The 23747-nt window shown below is 35.2% G+C and overlaps 1 protein-coding gene and 1 pseudogene across 1 annotated transcript in view; one reads left to right on the top strand and one right to left on the bottom strand.

Moving 5' to 3' along the window:
- Positions 1-275: 275 nt before the first annotated feature.
- LOC114823837 (uncharacterized) overlaps positions 276-23747 on the bottom strand; it is a 54404-nt gene continuing 30932 nt past the window's right edge. Inside the window, exons 4-5 of the mRNA XM_070818702.1 lie at positions 894-1154; positions 276-759 (exon numbers count right to left, since the gene is read on the bottom strand). Of these exons, the coding sequence (XP_070674803.1) occupies positions 367-759; positions 894-1007 (507 nt within the window). The 5' untranslated portion in view covers positions 1008-1154 and the 3' untranslated portion in view covers positions 276-366. The remainder of the gene's footprint in view (positions 760-893; positions 1155-23747) is intronic.
- LOC103407549 (putative disease resistance RPP13-like protein 1) overlaps positions 20692-23747 on the top strand; it is a 45509-nt pseudogene continuing 42453 nt past the window's right edge.

Genomic DNA, 23747 nt, shown 5'->3' with positions numbered 1-23747 from the left:
AAAGTGACTACTCTTATTTTCCATAATGTTTATCAAAGTTGGCCCCTATGGAAAGCAACTAATTAAACATGAACTATCTTATAACTGGTCATATGATATTATAAACAAAAGTCCTTGATCGTAAGGTAAGAAAAAGAACTTGATACAGACTTAACCTATTTGTAAACAATTCTAACGAATTAAGAAGCCTAAATGACTTGCGGCACAAGCAACTAACGAATCTAAAAACAAAAAGATAATCTGTTAAACAAAGACAACAGTGGAACGCTCAGATCTATGTTAATTTTGATTGTGAGCCTGAAGGCCTAATAAAAGGCCCCACAAAGGCACCATTCAAACTAATTACAAATTTATGTTGCAGTAAACCTAGCAGCGAACCTTGCCCGACAGGCAAGACAGGGAGAGTTGTGCGAGGGACAATCTAGCCCGAACAGGAGGAACTGAGATGGCAGATGGATTTCTGGCATAAGGAGTAGCAGATATAAGCAGATAGATGCTGACCCATGAATTAGTCTCGAAGAATTCAGCGGAGTGAAGCCAGGCATATTTATGGGAGCAGAAAGATGGGCCCGTCGAGAAAAATGAACCAGGGTACTGAAACTGCCCATTAATGGAGTTTGTGCAGATACTGCCAGTGGTTGTACCATTTCCCTGATTTACCACATTAGAGGTGGTAGTGTCCTGGACTTGACTAGGAACATGAGCATTATGATCACCAGGAACTGAAGCACCTGTACTGCTAACCGCTGCCAGATTTCCCTATATGGAAGTAATTCAATAACGATAGTGAGAAAACAACTGTAAAATCATAGTTAATAGAAAGAAAAAAAAATTTATAAGAAACTGTTGGATGTAAAGCTTTATGTTTAAAATAAAAATAAAACGAAACTCACTGATACAGAGGTGAGTAGCAGTTCAATTACAGCAACAGCTGCATCTACTTTCTCATATGTCTCAGCCGATATATGAACGTATAAGTTTCTGTATTCACCGTGTATCACTCCCATCAGATGGTTTTATTTCAGCCTGCAAACAAGTTGAATATTAAGAGGGAAAAGTCGGTACATGTATGTATGAGCATTATGTCACATCTCGAAGCAACCAATTGATCTGTTGCTTTTGGTACCATAGACTTGAATCTTGGCTCCGGTTTCCTTATTTGCATTGACCGATCGAAGAGAAATATAGGGAAAACACACACGACACAAAGATTATCAGCACATGCATATGGTAATCACAATTTCACAAGTGTCTGGTATTACCACAAAAATCTAACCTTTTCTAACTGTTTCTGATTATGACTTCCAGGACTATTTACAATCACAAGTATTTATTTATTTACATTTTGGTCGGAAAAGATCCATTTTCTCAGTTTTTAGTGCAAATTTGAGTGATCGGTTTTAGATCCTAAGTTTCGGTATATATATATATATATAGGGATGTGACATTCACACACACCATTTTACTTTTCACACACCCTTCTAATTTTCGGCCGTCGAATCAGATAAATTGAAGAAAATCAACTGTTTGAAATTAACAAGGGGTGTGTAAGAAGTAAAATGGGATGTGTGGATAGCACACCCCTATATATATATAGGGTACACTTTTTATACGAAATGGGTAATACTAGGGAGGCTAAATTTTCAAACCAAAATTTCAAACCAAATTTACAAACCACCAATAGGAAATAAGCACAATAATCAACACTTAAGTAATAATACAATCATCAACATCCACATCTTTTTGGTTTACAAAATTTGATTTAAGAATTCGATCTCCGTAGCATTACTCATACGCGACAAAAATACGTCGGATAAATATTTATATGCACTTATGATTCACAAATCCAGTACTAGATAGGATATTTTGAAGGAGGCAGATTGTCTGCCCTCCTGGTATGGTGTCTGCCCTCCTGGTATGGTGCCCTCCCCGTGCCCTTTTATTTGTGCGGTTACGGTTAAGTCGCGTCAACATTTTATATTTTTATTGTTTTTTATTTTATTATCTCTAAAAAATCAATATAAAATGTTAACGTGACTTTATCGTGACCGCATAAAATAGAAAGACATAGAGATGACAACATACCAGGAGGGCAGACAATCTGCCTCCTATTCTGAAATTCAACAACGTAAAAGTGGGAATAAGAGACGAGCACAAACTGAACATAAGAAGCTAATATATGTATACGTATATGTATAAAGTGCAACGACTTTTCTTTTCGTGTCACTTGATTGCAGGGTTCCCTGTACAAATCAAAGTTGGTGTTTTGGGAAGAGGATCCCTTTCGGATTCTCATTGTGGGAATAGTAAGGATTCTAGAATCTGTTGCGTCTATCGTTCATTATACAATCAGTTTTTATTATGTACTGTTTATATTTAATACTAAATACATATATTTAATATTAAATACATATATTTAAAATAATTTATGATCATACAATAAAGCATGAACTCACAGAATTCAAGGATCCCTAGATCCCCACAAAGAGGATCCGCGGATCCTCTTCCGGTGTTTTGGACTTATGAAGCCTATGAAAATCAGACAGCTGGATTTGTGCAAATGACAAAGACACGACCCGGAACCCCAAAAAGTTTCTAGCCACTGATTCTTTTCTTAGTCCTGGGTGGGTGGGCGTGAGAGTTCAGAATTTTTATTTTGGAAATTGGGGAGAAATTTCTCAATTAGGGGGAGAAATTTGAATAATTCATTAATTAAGTTTCCGAGAAGGTGTCATCTATAATGATATTAAAATACTTGAAGAACAAACTTTTGACTACTAATAAATGAGAAGAAATATATTCTCAATATATTTGATGTCGATATACAAAATTTTGTATTTATGATCAGAATAGTTCATTACTAGTATATGCTCACATACAAAGTGTGTAAATTTTTTTACTTGTTAAAATTGAAGGACAGAGGAAGAGAGTGACAGAGAACGTGGAAGTGAGGAGAGAGGGAGAGAGAGAGCAAGGTTGTTTATTTATTTATTTATTTATTTTTAAATTAGAGATAGTAAACTTACATGTATGTGAGGTTTAACAAATTTTTTTTTGTGTTGTGAAATTACGTTACTGTCCTTAATTTTGTTGTTGTGATATAAGATAAAAATGTCTTTTAACTCTCTTTTGATTCACAAAGAGAATTTCATTAATGTAATTTTAGATAACGTGATTTATGATCTTAAGGCAATTAATTGTGATAAATAGATAAGCGATTAATAATACATTACCGACCAGAAAAATGAAAACATTTCTGAGTATGCCCAATATATGTGTGTGCGCCTTCATTTTTAGAGTGTTGTATGCGTATGCATAAACTTTCACATATACAAGGAGTCAAACATACTTTCATACAGGTAAACGTATTACAACAGCACCTCACAAATCAACATCACAACTCCAAAAGCACACAGTTCAACATCCAAAAGCACCTCACAAAAATCCAAGGAGGCAAACATCCATATATACTCACACATATACAAAATATATATTTATATATCCAAAAGCACCTCAGAAAGGCAAATCATCACACTAATTCAACATCACAAATCCAACCTCCAAAAGCAACTTAATTTCATATAGGTAAACGTATTGCAAGAGCTAACAAATCATCACCAGTCAGAAAGGCAAAGCATCACACTAATTCAACATCACAAATCCAACCTCCAAAAGCAACTTAATTTCATATAGGTAAAACGTATTACAAGAGCTAACAAATCATCACAAGTCCAAGAGCACCTCACAAATCCAACATCCAAAAGCACATAAATTCGACATCCAAAAACACCTATATTTATATATATCCAAAAGCACCTCAGAAGGGTAAAGCACCTCACAAGTTAACATCACAGGTCCAACTCCAACGGAAATGGATCCTCTCCGGATCTATTACGTGGAGATCCTAGGAATCCTCATATCTTAACCGTTCATCGTGTATGGTGTGGTCAGAAATCATTTGACTTTTATTATTTAAAATTAAACACAAATAGTACCTGACAAAAACTGACCGTACGATATACGATGAATAGCTAAGATGTGTGGATCCCTAGGATCCCCACATAAGGATTCGGAGAGGATCCAACTCCAACATCCAGAAGTAGGCCCGGCAAACGGGTCGTATTTGTGTAACACCTATTATCTTAATGGATCGTGTTGTGTCACACTTATTATCTTAATGGTTCTTAACAAGTCGGGTCATTACCCAACAAGTAAAATGACCTAACCCATCATGACCCGTTAAGAAAAATATTTTTTTTTCTTTCTAAATTTGCACATACCACATTGCCGCATAAATATTACTTCAAAACATAAAAACACATTTGTCGTTAAGTACTACATCTACATACTCCAAAATAAGAGTCTGACAAAAAAGCATCAGTACACTACTAGTCTACTACAAAATATCAAATGTGCATATCCAATGTACAAGGATATGCAAAATGAAGGGACTTTTTTTTTTCAAGGTTTTCAGAAGTTAAAACAAAATACATTTAGAAAAAATAGCAAAAAAAAAAAAAGGTTACCACAAGCTTGGAGCCAATCGGTGTGGTGGAGGGAGAGTGGAGAGGGTGGTCGTGGACTCGTGGTTGGCCGAAGTTGAGGTTAGAGACTGAGATTCCAGAGTTCAGTTTGAGAGAGAGAAATCGGCTGCTTCGATTTGACTTTTGAACCTTCGAGTTTCAAGATGAGAGAGAGAGAGAGAGAGTCTGATTTAGCCTTTTGGGCTAAAAAAAACATTGGATGCCCAAGATTAAATCTCAACTGATCAAACGGTCATCAATTTTCCAAATATATATATATATATATATATTTATATATATATTTAACGATACAGATTTAATCTCACAAAAATGAGACTAAATCCTACTGCTATTATTATAGTAATTTTTGTAGTAGTATAAAATTATTAAATGAGTATTTTCCTTAGCGTGTAATGGGTTACCCATGTGTATACCTGAACCGACCCGTTATCTTAACATGTGCTTATCGGGTTACCCGAATCGTTAGCGTGTCGACCCGAAAACCTATTAATTTTGTATCGTTTCATGTCAGTTAACGGGTTGTGTCAGAAGTTGCACACAAATTCAACATCCAAAAACACCTCACAAAAATCCAAGGAGGCAAACATACACACACACATATATATATAATATTTATATATCCAAAAGCACCTCCCAAAGGCAAAGCATGTCACATATTCAACGTCACAAATTCAACGTCACAAATCCAACATAATTTCATATGGGTAAACGTATTACAAGAGCATCTCACAAATCCAAAAGCACACAAATTCAACATCCAAAAACACCTCACAAAAATCACGGAGGCAAACATACGTACACACACACACACACACACACACAAATCACAGGTCCAACTCCAACATCCAAAAGCACCTTACAGTTCAAGATTCAAAAACCCCTCACAAAAAGCCAAGGTGGCAAACATACACACACACAGATATAAAAAAAAAAAAATAAAAAAAAAAAAAAAAAAAAAAAAATATATATATATATATATATATATATATATATATATATATATATATAAAATCTAAGGTGGCAAACATACATACACACACATATATATCCAAAATCACCTCACAAATAAACATAAATATATGTGTATGCGCACCTCACAAAAATCCCAGGTCCAACTCCAACATCCAAAAGCACCTTACAGTTCAACATTCAAAAACCCCACAAAAATCCAAGGTGGCAAACATACACATACACACACACACTGCTATAATATATATGTTTTTTTATTTTTAGGTGCCGCGCGTACAAAACCCCACTGCAATTTTATTTTTAGGTGCCGCGCGTACAGTCTCCTCTAGGCAGATGTTAGGCAAGTGCACCTCAAGTGCAATGGGGGCCACCCACCTAGGCCATGTGCCTACGTGATCACCCATTCGATCCCGTCCAGGTATGATATATATGTATTTAATATACACAAAGATATCTAAGGTGGCAAACATACATACACACACAGATATATCCAAAATCACCTCACAAATAAACATACATATACACACATATATATATATGTATGTGTGTATACATATGTATCCAAAATCACCTCACAAAAATCCAAGGAGGCAAACGTACATATATATCCACATATAAACATTTAGGGGTGTATTATCTACACACCTCTTTTTACTTCTCACACACCCCTTATTAATTTATGTCCGCTGATTTTCTTCAATTCATCCGATTCGACGACCGAGAACTAAAAAGATGTGAAAAAAGTAAAAAAAAGTGTGAATATCATATCTCAAACATTTATATATATTTATTTATCCAAAAGAACCTCAGAAAGGCAAAGCACCTCACAAATAACCTAACCTCATAAATTCAACATCCAAAATCACCTCACAAAAATCAAGGAGGCATACATACATAATATATATCTATATATATACACATACATATATATATATATATATTTATAGGGGTGCGCTATTTACACACTCTTTGTTAATTTATTTCTTTTAATATTCTTCAATTCATCTAATCCGGCGGTCGAAAATTAGAAGGATGTGTGAGAAGTAAAAAAGGGTGTGTGAATATCATGTCCCTATTTATATATCACACATGCATATATATATATATATATATATATGCATATATAAATATATATATATATATATATATATATGTATATATACATAATATACAAAAAAATCCAAAGAGGCATATATATATATATATACACACAAAAATCCAAAGAGGCATATATATATATATATATATATATATACACACAAAAATCCAAAGAGGCATATATATATATATATATATACACACAAAAATCCAAAGAGGCATATATATATATATATATATATATATACACACAAAAATCCAAAGAGGCAAACATACATACATACACACACACACACACACACACACACACACACACACACACACTTGTGTATATATACCCCATCTCCAAAACCACCAACTCCATACTTCTACAAGTCTCCACCACAACCACCATCGCCTAAACTACCAAACCCATACTACTGCAAGCCTCCACCACCGACTCCTTCTCCCCCGCTTCCATACTATTACAAATCACCACCACCACCATCACCATCACCTCCACTCCCATACTACTACAAGTCTCTTCCACAGCCATCACCTTCTCCCCCACCTTCATACTACTACAAATCTCCACCACGACCGATCACCTTCACCCCGACCTTACTACTACAAGTCTCTTCCACCACCACCATCACCTTCACCCCCATCCCCTTACTACTACAAGTCTCCACCACCTCCTTCTTCACCTCCTCCAGCTTATATAACATATTCTCTACTATATATATATATAAATATATACGGGAATTAATTAACAAACCCATCTCTCCCTCCCTCCTTCCCTGAAAAAATGAAGGCATTTGTGCAGCAACTAGTCAACAAAATCTTCACTAGCGCGTTGGATAATGACCTAGAAACAACTGCACCCGCCGAACCACCAGCAGCAGCAGCTGCCGCCAACTCTAGGCAGCCTAGGAAGCACAACTTAGATTGGGCAACGATTATTCTGGCGTATTGCTTGTCAACGGCAATTGGAATGGCTCTCGTACCCATCCAACTGGATTCCAAGCAGCTCCCTCTAACCTTCTGCTTTCTCGGTCTCGCAATCACATTCTCTTTTTCTAGCATCTTGGTTAGCAAGTCCATTCAGAACTCCAAATGCCCACGAATCTTAGTTCATCTGTTCCATTATTTCGGTGTCTTCTTTGGAGTGACTGCCTTCTTCGTTTCCATCACAATCCCTTTTCCTCTCTGGTTCAAGTGTACTGCATCTGTCATCTATGTGGCCTCAGGCCTTGTAATACTGTTTTGTCACCACTACTATAAGTGATTAAGGGCTAGTTGGGTATTGATGTGTTTTTTTTTAAACAAACTACTTCTATTGTACTGTGACAATAAACAATTGTAAAATAGCGATTTAGTGTTTGATAAACTTTTATATAGAAGTGCTGTAAATATGTCAAGTGGCTATAAATGATATGAATGTTCTTTTTTTTTTATTTTTTATAATCCTTTCCTTCTCCATAATGAAAGTAACAAAAATACCAAAAAATAAAGATATATTATTTAGAAAAATAAAAGAACAAACATAAGATGCACAATGGAGATGGAGAATGTCCGGGATATGCAGAACCCCCATCCGCCGCCGCCATCCTCCAATCTCTCTCTAACCATAATTAAATTGCAGTGTTGAATATTGCTCTTGTATATGTGATTCCTTGATTTGAGACAGTTTGTAAACTAGGACCAAAATTAGATGAAACTGAAAGGACATGGATCAAAGTGGATCTTTGTCAAAACTATATATAGCATGCGATGCTTGTACACAAAGGTAAGCAACTAAAGATATTAAGCAGTGGAACTCCCCAAAATTAGAAGAATATCCTTCAGTGTGCAAATTCAATCTGGGACTTGGAGGAAGGCACAAACTCTTCGATAGAAAAGCTCTCATTTGAGACTCCTAGCTGAACACTATCAGGTGAAAGCATAAAAGTTCAAAAATAACAAACTGCCAGAAGAATATAGGCGGCAGAGCATGCCCAAACTATATATGCCCCATCTTTGACCAGTGCCATGGGATTTCATTCTATACGACGCAAACCAACAAAGGGGAGGGCTGAAGGATAAGAAACGAGTAGCAACCTGTCAAACATGAAGCATTAAAAGTTATCAATTTTCCATTCTGATCACAAGGCAGTATCTTTAATTACACCATCTTTGGAAGAAAACTTGACGCGTCATTTACTATGTGAAAAGCTTTAGTCTTGGTGCATACAAATTTGGAAATACATGCATAGTTTGTAGTTTTTGGTGAGTCAATTCTATTAAAAATGTAAAACTTCAGCATGATTAATCATTACATGATTGGTTAACCTTCATCTATCAAGCTTTTCGTCCATGAAACACTTTATCAATTACAAGGGAAAACAAGCAACTGATTCCCTCTAGCTTGCCTTTTCCAATGAAAGATAAGATAAATCATGATGCAAATGATGTTCGAATTTCTTTTGTTTTAACATCAGAAGCCAAATATAAACCCAAAAAGTTTTAGAAAATTATATTGATCAATTCAAAGAGAATTATTGACAACCATAATTTCATAAAGCTGAAATTTAGTATTTATATTTCTCAAATACTCCTAACATAAAATTCTTGGGCAAAATGAAGAACTTTAAAAGGGAATAAAGTCAAACCTGCACATGCATGACAAAAAATGCCGTGGTTGCCATAAATCCCAAATGTAGAATGCATGAAAGCACAGCAACAGAAATGTGAATCATTCATTAATTAAGTTTTCGGGAAGATGTTATGTATGTGATGATATTAAAATAATTAAAGAACAAACGTCTGACTACTCAAATATGAGGAGAAACTTATTCTCAATATACTTGATGTTCATTCACAAAATTTTGTATTTATGATCAGAACAATTCATTACAGCGTGATTTATAATTTATATTATAAATCAACCGTTGTAAAATCAATTAAAATTATGATCATTAAATTAATTAACTGTGACAAATAAATAGGCAGTTAGTAATACGTTTATCGACCAGTATAAATGAAAGCATTTCTGAGCGTGCCAAATATATATGTGTGAGCACCTTCATTTCTTTGAGTGTGTGTACAAGGAGTCAAACGTAATTTCATATAGGTTAACGTATTGCAAAAGCACCTCACAAATCCAAAAGCACCTCACAAATCAACATCACAAATCCAACATCCAAAAGCACAAATTCAACATCCAAAAACACCTCACAAAAATCCAAGGAGGCAAATATACATATATATACATACACACACACATATATACATACACACATATACATATATATATATATATATATATATTATTTATATATTCAAAAGCACCCCAGAAAGGCAAAGCACCTCACAAATTCAACATCACAAATCCAACATCCAAAACCACCTTACAAATTCAACATCCTGAAACGCATCACAAAAACCGAGGTGGCAAACATACATGCATATACATACACACACAGATATATATATATATACACACACACATACACACACGGATACACACACACATATATATATTTATATCGAAAAGCACCTCAGAAAGGTAAACATACATATATATACCGATATAGATCCTCTCCTGAGCTCAGAAATCTAAGTCTCATGACCTCAGAAATCTGAGTCTCCTGACCAAATCACAAGGGCCGTTGGATTTTAATTCAACGGCTGTAATTATTATAACTTTTAGAGGGATCTCTTGTTTGGAGCTTTTGGATCAAAATCCAACGGCTCATGTGATTTGGTCAGGAGACTTAGATTTCTGAGCTCAAGAGAGGATCCAAATCCTATATATACAGCTTGGAGTTTTTGGTGAGTCAATTCTATTAAAAATGTAAAATTTCAACATGATTGGTTAACCTTCATCTATCAAGCTTTTCGTCCATGAAACACTTTATCAATTACAAGGGGAAACAATCAACTGATTCCCTCTATCTTGCCTTTTCCAATGAAAGATAAGATAAATCATGATGCCAATGATGTTCGAATTTCTTTTGTTTTAACATCAGAAGCCAAATATAAACCCAAAAAGTTTTTGAAAATTATATTGATCAATTCAAAGAGAATTATTGACAACCATAATTTCATAAACCTAAAATTTAGTATTTATATTTCTCAAATACTCCTAACTTAAAATTCTTGGGCAAAATGCAGAACTTTAAAAGGGAATAAAATCAAACCTGCACAAGCATGACAAAAAATGCCGTGGTTGCCATAAATCCCAAATGTAGAATGCATGGAACAGAAATGTGAATAATTCATTAATTAAGTTTTCGGGAAGATGTCATGTATGTGATGATATTAAAATAATTAAAGAACAAAAGTCTGACTACTCAAAGATGAGGAGAAACTTATTCTCAGTATACTTGGTGTTCATTCACAAAATTTTGTATTTATGATCAGAACAATTCATTACAGCATGATTTATAATTTATATTATAAGTCAACTGCTATAAAATCAATTAAAATTATGATCATTAAATTAATTAACTGTGACAAATAAATAGGCAGTTAGTAATACGTTTATCGACCAGCATAAATGAAAGCATTTATGAGCGTGCCAAATATATGTGTGAGCACCTTCATTTTTTTGAGTGTGTACAAGGAGTCAAACGTAATTTCATATAGGTAAACGTATTACAAGAGCACCTCACAAATCCAAAAGCACCTCACAAATCAACATCACAAATCCAACAACCAAAAGCACACAAATTCAACATCCAAAAACACCTCAAAAAAATCCAAGGAGGCAAATATACACACACACATATATACATACATACATACATACATATATATATTCAAAAGCACCCCAGATAGGCAAAGCACCTCACAAATTCAACATCACAAATCCAACATCCAAAAGCACCTTACAAATTCAACATCCAGGAACCCATCACAAAAACCGAGGTGGCAACATATACATGCATATATACATACACACACACATATATATATATATATATATATATATATATATATATATATATATATATATATATATATATATATATATAGACACACACACACATACATATATATATATATATATAGATATTCTATATAAATATACAACCAAAAGAACCTCAAAAAGGCAAACACACACACGCGCATATATATATTTATATCCAAAAGCACCTCAGAAAGGTAAACATACATATATATACAGTTTGGAGTTTTTGGTGAGTCAATTATATTCAAAAAGTAAAACTTCAGCATGATTAATCTTTACATGCTTGGTTAGTATTCATCTATCAAGCTTAAATTTCATAAAGCTGAAATTTAATATTTTATATTTCTCAAACACTCTTTAACTTAAAAATTTCTTTAAAGGACAATTTAAGAGGGAATAAAGCCAATGGTCTGTGTGCTAAATTGAAATGACATGGGTGGATCTTGTTGGAAAACATTAGTATTAATTTAGATTTATTTTAATAGTAGTGCTACACTTTACTTGTTATTTGAACCATGACTTGTATCATTTTTCTAATAGAAATATGGCCGTCAACGCGTACAAATAGATAGTAAGAATAACATTTTTGTTATTTTAATGTTTGGTATTTTGGGCCTAGCCCTTTAGTATTAGAGTTTTGTTTCTTTGCCTATTAGGGTTATGTTAGTTTTCTATATATATGGTACTTTGTAATTCAATATGATAACAAGTTAGTCACATGTAGCATTTTAAAGTTTTATAGCCATTTCAGAATCTTTCTTTGTTTAGTAATATTTTTATCATTTTGTAGTCTTATTCATCACACACTCTTATTTCCAACCGATCTTTGTGAAAACTATATATAACATGCGGAAAAGAACAAAACTGTCACCTTTTCGACAGTCACTCACCTTTTCGACAGTCACACGATGCTTATATACAGAGGCAAACAACTAATGATATTAGGCCGTGGGACTCCCCAAACAAAAGAAGAATATCCTTCAGTATGCAAATTCAATCTAGGACGGTGTGAAAGGCACAAACTCTTCGATTGAAAAGCTCTCATCTAAGACTCCTAGCTGAACACTATCAAGCGAAAGGATAGAAGTTCGAAAAGAGCAAACTGCCTAGAATAATGCAGCGGCAGAATATGCCCAAACTATATATCCCCATCTCCTACCAGTGCCAGGAGATTTCATTATATACGAAGCAAACCAATAGAGCGAAGGGCTGAAGGATAAGAAACGACTAGCAAACTGTGTAGAAAAAGATATATCGGCTTGAAGTATATTTCATTGATACATGAAACACGAATATATACAATTACATAACTTGGTCAGCAAGGATATTATCCCTACAAGTTAGGAATACAACTACAACTAGGATTACAAACATATGTAGACTTCAACTAAGTTTCTACTTGTCTAACAAGTTGGAGAGTGGATGTCAAGAATTCCCAACTTGCATAACATAGTTGAAAACTTGTCTTTTCCGAGAGGCTTGGTGATCAAATCCGCCAATTGGTGTGCTGTACCAACATACTTGGTTTCTATAGTGCCATCTGCAATCTTATCTCGTATAAAGTGACAATCCATCTCAATGTGACGAGTTAGCTCATGAAAAACAGGATTGGCTGCTAAATGTAACTCTACTTGATTATCACAAAATAAAATGGAAGGACCATCGAAAGGAATGTTCAAATCTTTCAGCAGAAACCGAAGCCAAATTAACTCACAGCAAGCACCTGCCATAGCCCTATATTCTGCCTCAGCTGAAGAGAGTGAAACAGTTTTATGTCGCTTCGTCTGCCATGAAATCAAAGAATTTTTCAAGAATACACAATACCTAGTAGTCGAACGACGAGTGATAGGACAACCTGACCAATCAGAGTCACAAAATGCAGCTAACTTAGTCAGATTGTTAGACCGGAATAATAAGCCTCGACCTGGAGTAGACTTCAAATAACGAACAATACAAAGCGCATCATCCATATGAGGTACACGTGGCTCATGCATAAACCGACTCAAGACATGCACATAATAGGTGATATCTGGCCGAGTTATGGTGAGGTAAATTAACCGTCCTATTAAGTGCCAATACTTTTCAGGATCCTTGAGAAGTTCTCCTTTATCAGATAATTTTGTATCATCCATTGGAAAAACAACGGGCTGTGCTCCCAGAAAACCATAATCCTTGAGAATCTCTATTGCATACTTACGCTGTGAAATATAAATCCCACGTTGAGATCGAGAAACCTCAATACCCAAAAAATATTTTAAATCACCAAGGTCTTTTATCTGAAAATGGTCACGGAGAAAAGACTTCAGAGAATCAATGGCACTGACGTCGTTGCTTGTAATCACAATATCATCCACATAAATGAGCAAGGTTGTGAAAGAAGTACCGGACTTTCTGGTGAACAGTGAATAGTCAGCTTTAGATTGTTGAAAGCGAGCAGAAAGAATAGCAGTAGTGAATTTGGCAAACCATTGGCGAAAAGCCTGCTTGAGACCATAAAGAGACTTGTGAAGGTGACATACAAGATTCTCCCCTGTCGCTGAAGACCAGGAGGAACAGACATATAATTTTCCTCATGCAAGTCACCATGCAGAAAAGCATTATTAACATCGAGCTGGTGAATAGACCAAGACTGACTAGCAGCAAGAGCGAGAAGATAACGCACCGTAATCATCTTAGCAGTAAGACAAAAAGTGTCATGATAATCAATACCTTCAACCTGTGTGTAACCTTTAGCAACCAATCGAGCTTTATAACGCTCAATGGAACCATCAGAATTGTACTTCAGCTTGTACACCCATTTACAATCAATGGGAATTTTGCCAGGGGCAAGGTGGTCAAAGTCCAATTACCATTGTCATGTAAAGCTTGAAGCTCCTCAGTCATGGCACGACACCAATTGGGGTCACTAGCAGCCTCAGCATAGGATGATGGCTCCACATTCAGACTGACAGAGTTAATCAATGAAAGATGTTTTATGTGTCCCTAATTTTAAAGTGGACCTTTTATCGGTTGGTAAACTTACACATGGATATATCATGTAGAAAAAGATATATCGGCTTGAAGTATATTTCATTGATACGTGAAACACGAATATATACAATTACATAACTTGGTCAGCAAGTATATTATCCCTACAAGTTAGGAATACAACTACAACCAGAATTACAAACATATGTAGACTTCAACTAAGTTTCTACTTGTCTAACAACCTGTCAAACGTGAAGCATCAAAATTTATGATGCATAGTGAAGGCAGTAGCAACGGTAATCAATTTTCCAAATATAAACCTTGCTGAAAAAAAAAACTATAATAATACCAGTAAGGAACACAGGCTAAAAACCAAGTCACTAACGAACTATGGCATTCTGATCACAAGGCGGTATCTTCACACCATCTTTGGAAGAAAACTTTACGCGTCATCTACTAACTGAAAAGTTTTGTCTATGAGCATACAAATTTGGAAATAATTCATAGTTTGGAGTTTTTGGTGAGTCAATTGTATTCAAAATGCAAAACTTCAGCTTGATTAATCTTACGTGATTGGTTAATCTTCATCTATCAAGCTTTCTTTTTCAATTACAAGGGGAAACAAGCAATTGATTCCCACTAGCTTGCTTTTTCCATTGAAAGATAAATCATGATGCCAATGATGATCGATTGTCATTTGTTTTAGGGAATTTTAACGAAAAACGTCTAGTACTGTTCACTTTAATGAAAAACCACATTTTTACACTAAAAAGTCAATCATGGTACTATTCACTTTAATTTTTATTTTGTCCTTATTGTTAAAACTCAAAAATTTTAAATCATTTTCATTATATAAACCCAAAAAAATTTGAGAAAATTATCTTGATCAAGTCAAAGAGAATTACTGACAACCATAATTTCATAAAGCTGAAATTTAGTATTTTATATTTCTCAAATGGACAACGATTGTCTGCCCTCCCCGTGCCCTCCTATTTTGTGTGGTCATAGTTAAGCCACGTCAACATTTTAGTCTCTGACGTCGGAATTGTGATCCAATTATTTTTTCGTGCGTTTTGACTTTCCTGTGAATTTATATGGGTTTAAATTTTTATTGTTAATTTACTGATGTTGGGGGATCATTTTGGCTTATAGATTGGTTTGAACATTTTTCTGTCTTTGTTTTTTTCCTTTGTGTAGTTTTAGTCAGATTGCAGTGTTTTTTTTTTCAATTTCAGATTTAATTGAAGTGTTTAGGATTATCTACATATAGTCATATATATATTCAATTTTGAAAATTTAAACTAAACCACTATACTGCAATCAAACCCACAGATTATTGGGTCCAAAAGAAGAAGAAGAAGAAGTGAACAACACGAAATTGGCTTTGGGTAAGCTTCCACTCTCTTCTGTGTATAAGCTCTTTGAGAAGTGATTTTGGTTTGTGCTTTCGAAAAAGATGATGGCAATTTCATATTTGGACAGAGAAAACAATAGGCATGTATAATGAAGTGGAATTTTTTGTGGTATTATTAACATGCATGTTATAAAAAATTCTTCATTTAATTTTTTTTGGGGTTTGTTTTGTGCTGTTTCATTCGTGAATTGTGTGTTTTGTTGTATCTGATTCTGGTTTTTGTTATACCCATTCCTTCAATTTTTCTGCTTTCCGTTGGATTTTCAGCCATGAGTATACATCATTGAAGAATGTTAATGAATCCAAACATGGGTTTTGGGGTGTTCTTGCTAGAAAAGCCAAAGACATTCTAGACGATGATGATAATGGAGTTCATGATTCTCATTCACCTTGGACAACAAGGACGGATATGTTGTCTATGCCAACAAGGGAGTAAGGTGAGATATAGTTTTCGTCATGTCTTTATAGTAGCTTGGCATTTTCCAAGGACTTTTAATTGCAGCTGCATTGTTGAATATATTAAGAATGATGCGGTAAACCGGAGAGGGAGTCATCAGCTTATGGATGTGTTAACACATCCAATGTGTTGTAATCTTTTCGCTACTTAAACATGTTAAGACATCAATAATGTCTAGCTAGGATAGCCTTTCTTTATGTCTTAATTATTGATAGTGCTATCATCATGGCAGGTTATGTTGGAGCAAAAACTGTGCAAGCAAAGACGTAAGAGTGATGGAATTTGGAATGAAATGCAGAGGATTTCATTTTGTGCTGCTCAAGTAAAAGTTTCCTCTTCTGTTATATTTGTGCGTTGGATATTGTAGAAAATTAATATAAGTTGTATATTCATGATAATCGCTGCATGTTGAAGAGGCTGCGAGGAAAGGATGATGGTATGGGAACTTGAATGCAGAAATAGTACTTTTACGGTATTCATTCACTATATCGTGTTCACTATTTCTTCCTATGTAGTCATTAATGCTGGAGTAGTTGGATGTTGCACTGGTCTCTTGCTCTTAGTTTTCCAGGTATCCATCATATTATAGAGTTCGATAATTTATAATTAGCTATCATTGACCGTGCTATTAAAATTTAAATGGAACTCCCGATTTTTGTTCTCTCATTTTTGTTGCTCTACTGTGGTTACATTTTTTAAGTGATCAAGCTTTGTGATTGCATATATATTGGTTGGTCTGTTTCTTAAAATTGTGGTTAAAAGAAACCTTTTCGAGATTTGTGAAAATCCATTTTGTCAATCAATCTGATTAGTTAAATGTCTCTTTAGGTATGATTGGGTCCCAAAAGAAGTTAAAAGACTGCAACTTTATTAAGGACGGAATCAGCATCAAATTCTTCTAGCTCTTTCTCCGATTTCTCAAAAGGTGAATTACAACAAAATTGCTCCTCCTTTCTTCAGTGGTTGTTATTATTACCTCAAGATATTTGCATATATGTATTTCTTTTTGCAGGAAACTCAAAGGATGATTAAGAAGAAAAGGAAATCATAGATTGGAAAATAGATGGACAAAGAGGCGATAGAAATTTCTAGGGTCCCAGATCCGTGACATAAAAGGTATAAAATTGTTAATTGATAATTGAACATAAATGCACTGATTATGAATTAGTATGGTTGCTTTTGTGCAATGTATTAAAAGCGTGAGGTGTGGGCGAGGCGTCCGAGTGATAGCCCGGCCTACGGAGGTGTGAGGCGAAGCTTCATGGGACCTAAATTTTTTAATATATACACTGAGCGTACACATATATTATATTAAAAAAGAAGAAGATTATTGATCAATAATCACCCTGAGCACACACATATATTATAAATATACACACACATATATACATATTATATATATATAATAGAGGATGACAACTACAATGAGCACACATATAACAATGCACGCAGACAGCACACACATCTATTATATAAAAAAATAAAAATCAGAAAAGAAGGCTGAGAGACGATAGTTCAAGGAAGAGGTATAAGACAGTTAAAACCTAAAAAAAAACAAGCCCCTGAGGCGCGCCTAGGTGGCTCCGGCGATGCCTTCCGCCCACTTCTTCAAAACAAAGGCGGCAACCCTCATGCCCAGCCTCAGAGGACGCCTAGGCGCGCCCTGAGGCGAGCCTTTTAAAAATTTGCTTTTGTGTCATATTGAATATTGATTTCGTGGTGTACATTTTGTCTGATGGATTATTATTTCCCAATTTGTCCCATGTTCGTCTTCCATAGTACAACTATGAATTTCCACAAAATTTTGTTTGATTCTGCTTCTGTTTATTTCCAAAGAAGGGAAATTATAATAGTAGAATAAATAACCACATTAGAGTTTTGGGTTTTCAAGAGATTAATTTCTATGTTAAGAATTTTGTTTGTTTTGATGCAAGAGTGAACATGGGGAGAGTCGGGGAGACGAAGAGAGAAGAGAGGAAGACTCACTTCATGTTAGTGCCTTTTACTCTATCTTTATACTTTCAACCAAATGAAATTGTTATTAGATTTTGTAAGGTTACATGTTAATTCTCTATGGAACTTGCAATTTTTTCCAATAGGTTTGTTGCAAATAATCTAAGGAAAACTAACGAAAAGTCCAAAAAAACTTATCTTTTAACGAAAAGCTCTTTTTAAAGGTATAGTGAATAGTGCCAGTTAAAGGTAAAAATGTGGTTTTTCGTTAAAAGTAAATAGTACCGGGAGTGTTTTGTTAAAACGCCCTTAATCTATTGTAACCACTCTTTTTGCCATTTTCCAATAAGTCATTCTCTCTGATTTCTATATAATTTTTTTCACATTTGCACAAATTCAGTTGTCTTTCTTATTATACAATGTAGTTCATTAATTTGTCATCTAATAAGTGCAACCGTACGTGCAGCTCTGAATTTTGACAATATAATTATTCTTATAATTTTAATTTTTACATGTGAGTTTAGCTTATTGATTAACGTTGTTTCAGAAGTCATGGTGTGTTAATTTGATGAAGTTGCTTCCTATTGTTTTGGTTATCATATACTGGAATTTGATATGTCAATTGATTCAAAGTTTTCTCTTTTTTTACAAAATAAAGAGAGGGTTTTTTTTTGTGGGGTTGTTGCCCACAAATTCTATTTAGGCCAAATAATAGAGCTAGAAGAATTGCGGTTTGCTTTCGTTTAGTTTCCTTTATTGAGTGCAAACGCGTTGCTAATATACTTGAATTGATTCTAAAGATGGTATATTTTCTGGGTTGTTTTACAAAAGATTTTCCCTTCCTTTTGATTCAGATTTTGATGTCTTTTACTTCTAGCAAGTTAAATTAAGGAATTTAACTTTGCAATACAATCTTTCATACAAGTTTCAATCCCGCAACAACGCGCGGGAATTCAATTGCTAGTTGGTACAAAAATGCATGAAAAAGCTAAGGTACATGACTATTAGTGTACTTAGGTCCACCCCTTCCAACAAACATAAAAAAAACATAATATAACACCCATTTATATTCCCAAAGGGATCATAGCGAGGAATATAAGTTGGGGTGTATATATATAACATAAGGAAGTCTCTCGTGGAAATAACAAACCCATTTCTCCCTTCTCCCCCAGCTTATGTGCAGGAAAATGTACTATATTACTAGTGCATATCCGTGCCTTAAGGCATTTTTGCAGCGACAACTCAACAAGATATTCAGTAGTCCGGCGTTGGACGATGATCTTGACTCCGAAGAAGTACCAATACCTGCTGAACCAGCAGCAGGCAACTCGAGGACAGGGAAGCACAACTTAGAATGGGCAAAGATCGTGTATTGCTTGTCAATAAATGGCTCTCTTACCCATCCAACTTCACTCCAAGCAGCTCCCTCTAAGTTTTTGCTTTCTCGGTCTCGCAATCACACTCTCCTTTTCTTGTATCATGGTTAGTAAATTCATTCAGAACTCCAAATGTCCGCGCGTCATAATTCATCAGTTCCATTATTTCTGTGTCTTCTTCGGAGTGACTGTCTTCATTTCCATCACAATCCCTTTTCTGCTATGGTTCAAGTGTATTGCATCTGTCATCTATGGGGCCTCAGGCCTTGTAATACTATTTTGTCACTACTACTATAATTGATCGGATACATTCGGCAAGAATTAAAATAACACCAAAATTAAAGATAAAAGCGTTCAAGAGAGGAGACATAATCAAATTGTACTGTTTGAATATTATTTATACATCTCTGTTGTAGAATTGAGACAGTTCGTAAACTACACGGACTAATCCAATAAAATTGAAAGGACACGGTCAAATATAAAACCCAAAATATTTTACAAAACTTTATTGATCAAGTCAAAGAGAATATTTAATGTTACATTTGCAAACGATTGATTACACGGTCTTAAAAGGCAACATGAATGGAAGAGAAACTATATTCCAAAAATACTAATTAGGTCATGGATGATGTGAAATTCATGGGATTACAATAAAAGCAATATATAAATTAATTTAAATCATCCGATAAAGAAAAGATAGAGAGCATTTTTGCTTACCACGATAAACTATGATGTATGCTCACCACTTTATTTATCACCATTATATGAGTTTGAATTTCGATATTTGTGGGACCTGACACGAATCTCGAAATTCAAACTCATCTAATGATGATAAATAAGGTAGTGACTGATGAACATTACCATCACTAAGGGTGATGAGCAAAAAAAAAACTATCGATAAAAATAAGACAAACATTATGACCCCTACTTAGTCCTTAAGACAACGAAGAGAGAAAACAAAGGGGGGGGGGGGGGGGGACTTGTCAATTATCATAGCAAATTGAAGAGGTTTAAAGTCTCTGTCTTCTAGAATATGGATTTGTTGATTTTCATAAGCTATCAGATCGATGGAAAACAAGTCCCTTCATCTTCATGATCATTTGAAACTTCAATTAACGCAGTAAGTTCTTCTTGCAAATATATAGGAAATCCATTATTTATTGATTAATTATTTCATTTTCTTCATCTTAATTGGAGCTACACACACACACACACACACATATGGTTTCAGGTTCAATTTGTGCAGTTTTACAGTCGAGAGCTCAAGCTTCCAGGGAACAACTCCTTAATCTTAATTCAACTTCAACTGAAACCAGATCCTTTGAAGCCAGTGACCTCTTGATCTGACGACTTCCATGTAAGTTCTTACTACATATCCGGTCCTATATCCATGCGAGAGTTTCCAGTTGTGTAACTTGTTGCATCCTAAATTAATATTGTTATTTTTAAAATGTCAAACATATACGATTTTTACATACCCGATTGAGCCCATGTGCAGCCGATAGGACGGTTATAGAATTGTATAAATCTGTATACAATAACTAGTTTCCTCCGACCCTCGCAAAACGGAGAGCCTTGTTGGCTTGGGATGACTCTTTTTTTTAATTAGTTTCATCTGTTTTAATAGTGCAGCTGTGACTACTTCTGAGTCTTGATTGGTATTGTTGGACGGATCAAACTTCCAATGCAAGAAACTATGGGGGGAGAGGCTTTTCTTGTGGCATTCCTTCAAGTGCTGGTTGACAAGTTGGCACAACGCGAGGTCTTCAAGTACTTTGGACTTGTAAAGGGCGTAGATCAAAAACTGAAGAAATGGAGTGCCACCTTGTCTGCAATTGGAGTGGTGCTGAATGCCGCAGAGGAGAGGCAACTGATGGTTGAGAACAACGCACTGAAACTCTGGCTAGATGATCTCAGGGACTTGGCTTTTGATGTGGAAGACTTGTTGGACAAATATGCTACTAAAATGTTGAATCGTCAGACACAACATGCTGATTCCAGCACAACAAGCAAAGTATGGAACTCAATTCCTAATGGTGTTTTCAACTTCAACATGAACTCAGAAATATAGAAGATTAGTGAGCGATAAGGAGTTAGCGGGGAAGAAGTTTTTAATTGTTTAGATGATGTTTGGAAAACGTGTAGCTAAGGTGAATGGATGAAACTGCAGTCCCCTTTTCGTGATGGAGAACAAGGAAGCAAGATAATTGTGACAACACATGATACAGATGTTTCAAAAATGATGGGAGCTGCCACGCTGGTTCACAATTTGGAGCCTATGGAAAGTAATGTTTGTTTGCAAGTATTTGAGCAGCATGCATTCTTAAATTCTAACGAAGACAAACCACCAAATTACGAGTTGCTTAAGGAGAAAATTGTTGCCAAGTGTAGGGGATTGTCTTTGGCCGCAAGGACCCTCGGTGGTGTTCTACTTCATAAAGACACATACGAATGGGAGGACATATTGAACAACAAACTGTGGAGTCTATCAAATGAGCATGGGATACTTCCAGTACTGAGATTAACCTACTTTTATCTTCCTTCACATTTGAAAAATGCTTTGCCTATTGCTCAATACTTCCAAATGACTATGAATTTGAAGAGAAGCAAATGATCATTCTATGGATGGCCGAGGGGTTTATACTTCCACTGTTGAGCAAAAATTGTACACAATATGCAAACAAATAATTTTACTCGACACAATTTCACCCTCGTTCATTTTTCGAAGAGGGTTTTATTAATTCGAGTTCGACCCATCCTAGGCTACGCGCCTATTAATTACAACATTTCTTTTGGGAAAGGAATACCCTTTGATTCTAATATGAATAAATCGTAACTTGGGGATTTGGGTGTTTATTTGATTTTGTGACTGCGTCTAGGTAGAGCCCTAGATTGCCTACGTACCCTCGTTGAAGGATCAAGTCACTCGTAGTTCCTTATGTGTTTTGTTGGGTTTTGATGCCTTGTGCAGTTTCAGCTCGTGCAGGCAAGGAGCAACTGATGCCTTGTGTAGTTTTAGCTCATGCAGGCGAGGACGTTGAGCCATTGCAGCTTTTAATGCCTCATGCAGTTTAAACTTGTGTAGGCAAGGACTTTAAGCCATTGGAGTGTTTGTAAATTTGATATGGTTTTATGCCATTCTGAAATTTGATACGGCTTTGTGCCAGTTAACATAGCTTCATGCCACTTGAGATTCTGTTGCGGCTTCATGCCATTTGATATTTGACTTTTTCTTCGGCTTCGTGCCATACATTTGGAATTTGATACAGCTTTGGGCCATTGTGTTTTGTCGCAGCTTCGTGCCATCAGAATTTAATACGGCTTCGTGCCATTGAATCGACTTTTAGCCATTTGAGGCAGCTTTGCCCCATTTAAAGTGGTTTTGTGCCACTTAAGCGTAGAGTAAAATTAACGGATTTATTTCTGATAAACCCACTAATATTTTGGCATTTGACTCTAGCTTGGTACCATTTCTTACTCCATGTTTAATTTAACTTTTCCTTTGCAGCTTCTTTCTTCTGACAAATTTGTAGAGAATCATGCTTGGAATAAAAAAAAATATTTCCTCTGTTCTTTCACAGGATTTATCCCACAAGGGTTCTGTTCAAAGCAGCATAAGTGAATTTAGTTTATATAAACCAGAGATTCGTCTTAATTTCTTGGTTGCGTCTAAAATTTAATATCATATTACCTACGTATCCTTAACGGAATCAAACCGGCGTAGTTCGTAAATTTTGAGACTCATCACGGCTTTGTGCTTTGAGATGGTTTGCGTCCAAGACATGTGAAGTAATGTGCGTCCCTGAGGTTGATGCCATCACCATTGTCTCAACACTTTTTGTTTTAAACCAATTTGAAACCGATTTGCCTCAGTCACATCGTTGGTCTTCTTGTCCTCTACTACTGGGCAATTCCAACTCATAGGGTTTAAATTTTGCCAAACCCAAATGAACTTATATAGGAAGCCGTGGCTCTCCTATTTAGTTTGGTAATCAAGCCTTTTTTATTTCTTGGGAATTGAACTTTCTAAATCCAG

The sequence above is a fragment of the Malus domestica genome, chromosome 03, assembly GCF_042453785.1.
Source record: "Malus domestica chromosome 03, GDT2T_hap1".
Lineage (NCBI taxonomy): Eukaryota > Viridiplantae > Streptophyta > Magnoliopsida > Rosales > Rosaceae > Malus > Malus domestica.
The sequence above is the reverse complement of the archived record's forward strand: the minus strand, read 5'-3'. Positions and strand labels throughout refer to the sequence as shown.